The following is a 9852-nucleotide window of genomic DNA, read 5'->3' as shown; positions in this document are numbered from 1 at the left end:
TGATTATAACATTCTGGGATGATCAAATGTGATTGATTTTGCTTCTAAAAGCAATGCAATCATCCCAGACACTTCTGAGGGACTTATGAGAAAGAATGCTATCCAAATCTAGAGAACAAACTGTGAGCAGAAATCCAGAAGAAAACATGTGATTTATCACTTGTTTATATGGATATCTGATTTAGGGTTTTACACTTAAAGGAGTGCTTTTTTTTTTCAAAAATGAATAATATGGAAATGGGTTTGAGTGATAATATATAAGTGTATTACCCAGTGGAATTACTTGTCAACACCAGGAGGGGGAGGGATGAGAGGAGGGAGAAAACATGAATCATGTAACCACTTCGTTGCTTCCCTTCTAATCTTAATTGCATTCGTTTTGTTTGTACAAAACCTTTTCTAATTTAATATAATCAAAATTATTCATTTTACATCTTGTAATGTTCTCTATCTCTTGTTTGGTAATAAATTCTTCCCCTCTCCATAGATCTAACAGGAAAACTATTTTATGGTCCCCTAATGTACTTGTATCCCTCTTTATTTTTAAATCATTTGCCCATTTTGACCTTATCTTGGTATAGGAAGTAAGATATTGATCTAAACCTAATTTTTGCCATACTGTTTTCTAATCTTCTCAGGAGTTTTTGTCAATTAGTGAGTTCTTATCCCCAAAACTGGGATCTTTTGGGTTTATCAAACATTAAGTTTGCTGAGGTAATTTTCCCCTAGTCTAGTCTACTGATTTACCCTTCTATTTCTTAGCCAATACCAGATTGTTTTGATGATTACTGCTTTATAGCACAGTTTGAGATCTGGTACTGCTAAATCATTATCCTTATCTTTTTTTTTATTAGTTCCCTTAATATTCTTGATCTTTTATTCTTCCAGATGAATTTCATTATTTTTTTCTAGTTCTATAAAATAGATTTTTTGGTAGTTTGATGAATATGGTACTGAATAAGTAAATTAGTTGTAGTATGATTGTCATTTTTATTACATTAGCTGGGCCTACCCATGAGCAATTGTTTTTCCAATTCTTTAAATGTAATTTTCTTTGTATGAAAAGTGCTTTGTCAATTGTATATATATACTTTCTACATTTGTCTTGGCAAATAGATTCCCAAATAATTTATATTATATTATTTAGAGTTATTTTAAATGGAGTTTCTCTTTCTAACTTGGTGCTGAGTTTTGTTGAAAATATATAGAAATGCTAATGATTTGGATGTCTCCCAATATTTTTAATCAATCAGTTAATATCAATTAGTAGCTACGAGAGAGGGTTTTTTTGGCTTGTTTGTTTAGAAGCTATGCCAATGACAGAAATTATGGAAACATTCTTCAAATTGGGGACCCTGGAGACGATGGGATCAGGTTTAAAGTACAATGATTGTTGAGCACATGTGTACAGGACATGTAGGGTTGAGAGATATCTTGTGACTCCTGACACTGAGAAGTTCTTATCTTCTTTTTAGGGAGAAATGACTTTGGGTTTCTTCTAGGTTATCAGTTTAGTCCACTGGTCAGGTGGGTTAAGCAAAATGCTGGGCTACTGAACTCATCCCTCATTAGACTTGACTGCTCTTATAGGCTATCCATGCTTCCATATATATATACCATGACTCTCCCTAGTTAACCATCATTATAGCTCCTGAGATATTTAGATGGTTTTCATCTTCGTTTGGAACCCTAATCTATTTTTCAGTTGAGATAAACTTCCCAAAGTTCAATGTGTTGAACTGGAACTAAACAATATCTGAGTATGCTTTGTAAAACCCACCTTAGAAAGGTTAAATGAAATATACTCTAGAAGGGATTCTTTACCTAAGTTCTATGAACTTTAGCACATGCCTAGCAGAAAGTAGTTGCTTAATTCATTATTATTAAATAAATATTAAACAAATTAATTAAATACATATTAAAAGTAAACAAAATAAAAAATGAAAATTAAAAATAACATTTATGAATTGCTTAATTATGGTTTTTAAAATATTTTAATAACTATATCCCAATTGTTTAATTTTTTTTTGTTATTTTGTATTTTGTATAATTGTTTTTTGTTCATATTACAATGTATTTTGTGAATTCAGAGATATTCTGAGAAGGTATTCATGACTTCATCAGTATAGGGAGTGAATTACAGTGCTATTGGTAAAGAATTAATTCATTTTAGCATATGTTTTGTGATTCCTCTGTCAGAAATATATTTGTAAATAAAAAAGTAGACATTTTCTCACTGTAATAAGAAGTAGACATCATACACAGTAAGATGTCTACTTTTTATTTTCACAAGTATAACTGCATTTTACTTCCTATATTTTCATTTCCTCCAAAGAAATGACTGAGCTTCTTAGAAAATGAACATTTCTCTTCATCTTTATCTCATTGACCGAATGACCTTCCTTAATGCACCATTCTGCTCAATAACCTTCAGTTGCTCCCTTCTGGTGAATAGAATGATATCTAAGCATTTAGAATGGCTAGAAGGTCACCCAAGGCCTCCCACAGTCTTGTACAAATCTATATTTTTATTTCCTATTACCAATGTATATTATGCCCTAGGTTACTTCCCTATCTCTAATGTTATAGGAGATTTCCCCGACAGTGGAGATTTTATTTATTTTATTTCATAAACTGGAATGATTCCCTTCTTTTCCTATGGTTTATATGTTGATCTTGGTCATTCTTCAAGGATCTCCTCAAAAACTACTTTCACAAAACTTTATTGAGTCTTCTGAGTTGAAGAAAAAGTAAACTCTCAGATCATTTTATTTGAACCAATCTTATAGCATGGCTACTACATTTTATTATATTTATTTGTGTCTATTTCTCATAAATTCAAATAGGTTATAAGCTCCCTGAGAACAGGAACCTAGCTTGTTTTCTATCTCACCTAATGTCTCACTAAGCCCCTTGCAAATAAAAAAAGTATGTAATAAATGATCAATAAATTAAAATAACACCTGATATCTTTATAGTAATTAAAGCATATTTAATTATCATTTTATATGTTTATATTATCATTTGCTTATCCTAATCTTAAAAGATAGGTATTACAAATATTATTGTGCTATTATACAGATGAGGAAATTGGAGCTCAGGAAGATTAGGTGACTGACCCAGCTCAAAATCCTTCAAGGAGTGTCTGGCAGATAGAGCATAGGCTATGAGATTTAGAGCTGGAAGGACCATAGAAGTTATCTAGGCCAACCTCCTCATTGTACTGATGTGGAAACTGAGGCTTAGATTAGATAGAATTTGAGGTCACAGAGATAAGGATGAAGGAAGTATTCAAACCAAGGTCTCTCCTGACTATTTCTAGTTTTCTTTGTAATAGTCCCTTGTGACTCAGCTGTATTTGACACCCCAAAAATATAAGATTCAATTACCACATTTATGAAGCATCTGCTACATGTCAGATAATGTGCTAGGTACTTGGGTGCACAAATCCCCCCAAAAAAAGGAAATAAAAAGAAACAATTCATACTTGAAAGGCTATATGGTAAATACCAAAATATTATTAAGTTGGTAAATGGCACTTCAGTTTAGGAAAATGTTTTGGAGATTTGAGAATGAGAAGATTTGGGAGTTTCATATTTCCTTTATAAAATGCCTGGACACCTACCTTGGGCCCAACATCAAGCTGCATGCTTTTGGTGAAAAAGGGAAAACAAGATTCAACTCCTGACCTCAAGAGGCTAATGCATGTTAGCCATAATACTGAAGTTGCCTCATATTCTAGGTGCTTAATGAATCCTCATTGAATAAAGCAGTAGATTGTTTACTAAGAGTTTACTTTTGGAATGGATAGGCAATTTTTTTTAATGTATTCTTGTTTTCCTCTGCTGGGACCTGCTGTCATTGCAAAGCCTCAAATAATTTACCATTGCTTAATGTAGAATGACTGAAAATGAGATAGAGGTCCAGAATGCATTTGGCTGAGATATGCTGGAATAAATCCTGCATATTTCTAGGGAAGTATTTTTGAGTGCTATTAATTAAATTCAGAAATAAAGATTCAACATTAAAGGAAGACCAATACTGATAATAATCATAATAATAATAAATCATTCCTTATCAGCAATGGGATTATTCATAGACAATTATTGAAAGAAATAAAAAGAACTGTGCCAAAATTTGAAGCCAGAGATCTGACTTTTATTTTGTGGGCACAAAATAGACAAAATTGATTTTAAGAACAGATTCCAGTGATAGAGGTTACGACCAAGCACTCCCTGGATTTCCTCCTTCCCTTCTTAGGTGACTTGGTTATGCTACAGCAGGGGTATGACCCTAGTTTCCCCATGTCCTATCCACTAGAGTGTGTGACAAGGTAAGGGGAAGTGTACAGGCACTTTCATCATTGCAGAGGCTTTTAATACTATTCTTATTACTATTGTATCTAATTTAAATCACTCAGTTACAGTTAATCAAACTGTTATAAAGAATTCTTATGTTCATCAAAAGCTACTTAATGAAATTTCTTCTTACTTTTTATCACATAAGACAACTCTTCCCATCAAGAATTATAAGAATTTTTATACAATTGGCCATTCATGTTTTATTTTATAGACTATACCACATGTAGTGAGTGTAATGCAACATATTAGACATATATTTCATGTAGCCAAGGACCAATAATGAAATAATAAGTATAACTCTTCACTGAAATAAGCACATCAAACACTTGAATGATGATGATTATTATTCCTGGCACAGAAACAAATGTTTAAGTTCTCTAGAAAACAATAGAATGTATATTCTCATAAAATTTTCTTTTATGCCAGGATTCATTCCAGACTCTATTTAATTATTCACATTATAAAGGATATTTTCACTTTTATATGTATAGCAAAACTCCGAATGGGGAAGAACAAAATATAAAGTTCAATTAGTCCCAATGCCCACTTCCTTTTAGAAGAAGAACCCTTTTGTGTTACTTCCTGTTGGGCAGTCAAATATTCCCAAGTAAAATGTGAAATAGCTCCCTTACCTTTAGAAGGGCTTTGCATAAGAAAGCCTTTAAATAAAGGGGTTGTGGACAGAATTTGGAAATGGGTATGGGTGACTATGTCACTATTTATGATAATCATATTCATTTATGCAAAAATGTCCCCAAAGCAATCTAGTACAGTAGAAAAAGGGAAAAATATTGTTATCCTTATTTTATTGTTTTAAACCCTTACCTTCTATCTTAGAATCAAGACTGTGTATTGGTTCCAAGGCAGAACAGTGGTAAGAACTAGGTAGTTAGTTAGGGGTTAAGTGACTTTCCCAGGGTGACACAGTATGAATGTGAAATCCCCTACAACACTCATGATTACATCAGTATCAACAGTTTTTCCTATTTTAGTTATTTTGTGATCATAGATTTTTAACTTTTCTAAAAATCATCAAGATATAATTCTATCTGTATATTAAGCATACAAGCATTTTGTGTAAGCATAGTTCTGAAAGAATCTATTTCTAAAATCACAGCCAGACTTATAGTGTTCTGACACTTCTCTCTTGTCTCTATTATATCAAGATGTGGTTCAAGAATACCCATGTTATCTGATTATGCTCGATTCTTGAGACTATAGAGAGATCAGTAGAGATGTCTTGATTCTTGAGGAACTATAATCATAGCAAGGTTTTTTTTATGAACACTTGCCCCTTGATAGACTGTTCAATTTTTTAACTAATTTCTATGAAATAATACCACTGTCTCCATTTCTACCCATACAGCATCTCCCTCAGTTCTATCATCTCAGTATCAATCTACATGGATATTTGCTATTCTTATTCCTGCTGAGAAAAAGTTCAAGCAGAGTATGTTGGCTCAATGTATAAGGCTTGGAATATTGGGTTTGAAGCAATCTCAGCTCAATGTCCAGGAAGAATTCAGTTGCTGGAATGTAGTGAAAGGATCTCAATATTCACGGATTTAGGCTAGAGAACACCCACTTATGTGTGTCACATCAGATCTGGTTTCTTGTTTTTTCCAAGTTTATTAAAACCAACAATCATTGATTTACTTGTATATCTACTAGGCAGGTATATGGAAAGAAACTATAAACTGCCCCAAAATGTGAGTTCTAAAGGTTAACAGTCTATCTATTTTTGTTCAGTTGTTTCAGTTGTATTCAACTCTTGGTGACCCCATTTTTTGAAGTTTTCTCAATAAATATACTATAGTGGTTTGCCATTTCTTTCTCTAGCTCATTTTACAGAGGCAAATTGGGTTAAGTGACTTGTCCAGGATCACTCAATGCTCTTTCCACAACACTATCTAACTGCTATTGATACTATAGTGCAATGATGTGAATCTTTTAGAGACTGAGTACCCAAACCGCAACCCTTATGCCACATGTGAGTCTCCCCTCCCACACCTTACTCCAGATAGGGGAGGAAAGAAGCACTCCTATTGGGCTGCTAGGTAGAAATGTCCTCAGGCATGCATGGAGAGGGAGAAGAGAATAGCCCCCTCTAGCACTCTCTAGCACATATGCCATAGGTTTGCCAACTTGGCTACAGTGCTTAGGGGGAAAAAAAGCCAATTCTGCCTCAGGCATGATTTCTACATAAGTTAATGAATTAATATTTGTAAAGATCTTTTTTTTCTGATTAACCAATTTAATAAACATAAAACTGCTAAGTAGGCTTGAATATTTATGGGCACACCTAAATAGGTTAACTAATAAAATTGTATACAAGGAAGTTGGGTGTGTTGCAGTACTTGGTCGCAAATGCTTTGCCATCTGGTGTTGGGTCAGAAAATGCTATTTCATTTGTACTCAAAAAGCAGCCAAACATGAACCAATTCCTGACAGTATCCACTAGGCGACGGGCAATGCCCTTTCTTCTCATCAGGCTAAAGACCCAGATCCTACTGATGTCACAGAGTGCTGGTTCTGGGGTACTTGAACATTGCCAGTCTCGTTGGTTGTCAAACATTTGATGGTTTGGAGAGTCTGGACTAGATGGTTCAGAGAGGACTCGGAAGGCCTGTTTGATTTTTTCAGCAATTAAGCATCCAATTACTTTCTTTTCATCAGATATGTAGAGGAAGGTTTTAATTTTGCTTGGACAGTTTGGGATAACTTGCTTAAATCCCAATTCATTATCTACAAGTTCACAGACATCTTCTGCCTTTCGAATGGCATACTTTGGGTCACCAGGAAGTACCAATATAATTTTGCCATCCCAAAACTCTGCCACAATATGTTCTTTCTTCCAGCCCACATATTTAACCCCTTCCAGGAATCTCTGGTGACAGTGGGCATGTTGTTCTTCATCCTCAGGGCTGGCTGCTGTATACATGCCACAGGACTTGCATACAATGGCACCAAAATGCTTCTGACCTGCATCAATAATGAACTGGTCTTTCAGCTGTTTGTTTAATTCTCTGGTGTTTTTGTTAGTCTTCTGTGCTTGGAGCTCTTTTAAGACAATTGAAGACTCATTCATGGTTGTGCCAGATCCTAAAGATGATGGTTCTTCTAGAAAAGCTAAAGAACTTTTATGGTTGATTGAAGTTGTACTAAAGATGGGATAAGTAACAGACTCAGGTGACTCTTTCTTACTATTCTCACTATGAGACTCTTTTAAAGAAAAAGATTTCTCAACAAGCTTCCATTTCTTAGAAGAAATAACTTTATTTTTTGGACTTTCAAAGGTTTCTTTTTCATTAATAGCAGGCAAACCAGGATTCATCATCACTATTGGTTTAAACTTATTTGCCTTGAGTTCAGATGTTGTTTGACCATCCAAAATCACTTTTTTGATTAAAGAGTGGGATTTTTTCCCAGCTACAAAAAATGCCGCCCCACTCTGGAGAGTCACTTGAGGCTTAACTTTTAGACTCAGTACTCGAGGAGCTGGGGCCAAACTCTTGTCAAGTTCATGATTGTTATCCTCTTGCCCAGTGGTTGGTTTAAAAATCACTCTGTTTTGCTGGGGTTTTACATTGTTCCTTGTCATAGTTTTAATGCCCTTATAACTTCCATGATATTTAGGAGTTGAATTCCTTTTTACTTTTGAGTTTGTCTTCTTGAATACCTTTTGATGCTTTTTTTTTTCTGTCAAGGTGGACAGCGGGTTGTTATATCCCCAATCATTTTTCTGACAAAGAGATCTGCTCTCTTTGATAAGCTTCCTCTCCAGTGGGTTCAAGTACCATTTATCTCTATTATAAAATGATCTAGTGGACATGGCAGATTTGAAGGGAGAACCTTGTTGTGGAGACTTCAGTGGGATCACTCCATCTCCTTTTTGAACAGCACAAGCTGTTTCTAGTGGATACTTATTGAACTGATTTGAAACGTGGTGCCCTTGGAAGAGGTAACATATATTTTCTTTATTTATATCATTAATTTGGGATATTTCTTTTTTAGGGGTTCCACTTGGCGATGGAGGCATACTTTCAGTAAAGTCCAATATTACTTTCTTCACTGGATTTTCATATAATAGGCAGAAGTCTTGATGGATATGTAGAGGAAGGAATTCTTGCTTTGGTATGGGTTGGATTAGAGGGGCTGAGATTTTTTTTAGGGCTGAAGTTCTATAAACTCACCTGCCATATTTAGAAAAACTTTGATTCCTTTTCCTTGGAGTAACATTTGCCATCTTATATGAATCCCTCTCAGAAGCAGGGGCAAAATGCAGCTGTAAAGATCTTGTTAAACCTGAAAATACTATATAAATACTAGTTGTTGATACTGTTACTTTATCATTGCCAAATCTCTAATCTCTGTGTATAATGATTTTGTGGCCTTTTTGAGAATTTGAATATAATCTTGAGCATCCATCTGAGACTCTCCTGGGAGGCCATGCAAACTCTTTTTTAAAAACTGTCATTCCTACATACAATAGGTAGCAACCTGGGACATGGAATAACCAGAGCATCATGGAATCAGAATCATGAATTTGCAAATTGGAAGTTATATTAGATGAAATTTAGTCAAACCTCAGAAGGGATCCCTACTATGATATATCTGCTAAGTATTCATCTAACTTCTGGTTGAAGACCTGGAATGTCTACCATCTCTGAAGGTAGCCAATTCTACTTTTAGATAATTTTATTTTAGGAACTTTATTTTCCTGTGCTCAAGTCTAAGTTTACTTCTTTGCTAATTTTCTATCATTGCTCCTGATTTTGCCCCTAGAGTTCAAACAGAGCCAGTCTAATATTAAGCCTCTAATACTAAGGCTTTAATAATTTCATATTTCTTTCATTCATTCCAGGTCTGGAGTCATATAAGTAGGAACAATTTCATTTTCTACCAACTTTCCTCTAATATCAACCAATCAATCAATTACCAAAATTTATTAAGTGCCTACTATTTGCTAGGTACTTTACTAAGAAAAAGCCATCTATGTCTTCCTATTTATGACAAAAATGTTAGGCTGACTTTTAAATGTGAATTCACGCTGACCAAAGAAGATGGGTATCTCTTATCTTTTAAGACAGGTAGCAATCTTGAATCTGTCCTAAGCAATGTTGGCACTACCACCTCCTATGGTGTAAGCAGACACAAATGAGCTGTTCTTGTTTTGAGACCACTTTAGCCATCACCTACTTCTTTGAAATCATAGAATTTGAGAATTGGAAGAGAATTCCAAGTCCATGTATCTCAGTCCTTTCATAAAATAATCCCTATTTTAACTTGTTTATTAGGTAATTATCCAAAATCTGCTTGAAGACTTAGGAGGAACCTATAACTTTGCAAGACAAGCTAGTCCAATTCTGGAGAAATCTGAACATAACAAAGACTTCCTGAAATCAACCCATTATTCTCTGTTCTGTCCTATGGGGCCAAACCAAAAATGTTTAATATTTCTTTCATGTGATGATCCTTCAAATATTTGAAG

The 9852-nt window shown here is 34.4% G+C and overlaps 1 protein-coding gene across 1 annotated transcript; it reads right to left on the bottom strand.

Annotated features, from left to right (window-relative positions):
* Window positions 1-6594: 6594 nt before the first annotated feature.
* Window positions 6595-8540, bottom strand: LOC100028093 (N-acetyltransferase ESCO2-like). Its single transcript, XM_016430234.2, has one exon. It carries the CDS (start codon window positions 8398-8400, stop codon window positions 6673-6675), a length of 1728 nt encoding a protein of 575 aa, XP_016285720.2. The 5' UTR covers window positions 8401-8540; the 3' UTR covers window positions 6595-6672.
* Between the last annotated feature and the right edge of the window lie 1312 nt (window positions 8541-9852).

The sequence above is a fragment of the Monodelphis domestica genome, chromosome 2, assembly GCF_027887165.1.
Source record: "Monodelphis domestica isolate mMonDom1 chromosome 2, mMonDom1.pri, whole genome shotgun sequence".
NCBI lineage: Eukaryota > Metazoa > Chordata > Mammalia > Didelphimorphia > Didelphidae > Monodelphis > Monodelphis domestica.
Note: the sequence above shows the minus strand (reverse complement) of the source record. Positions and strands in the feature narration are given on the sequence as shown.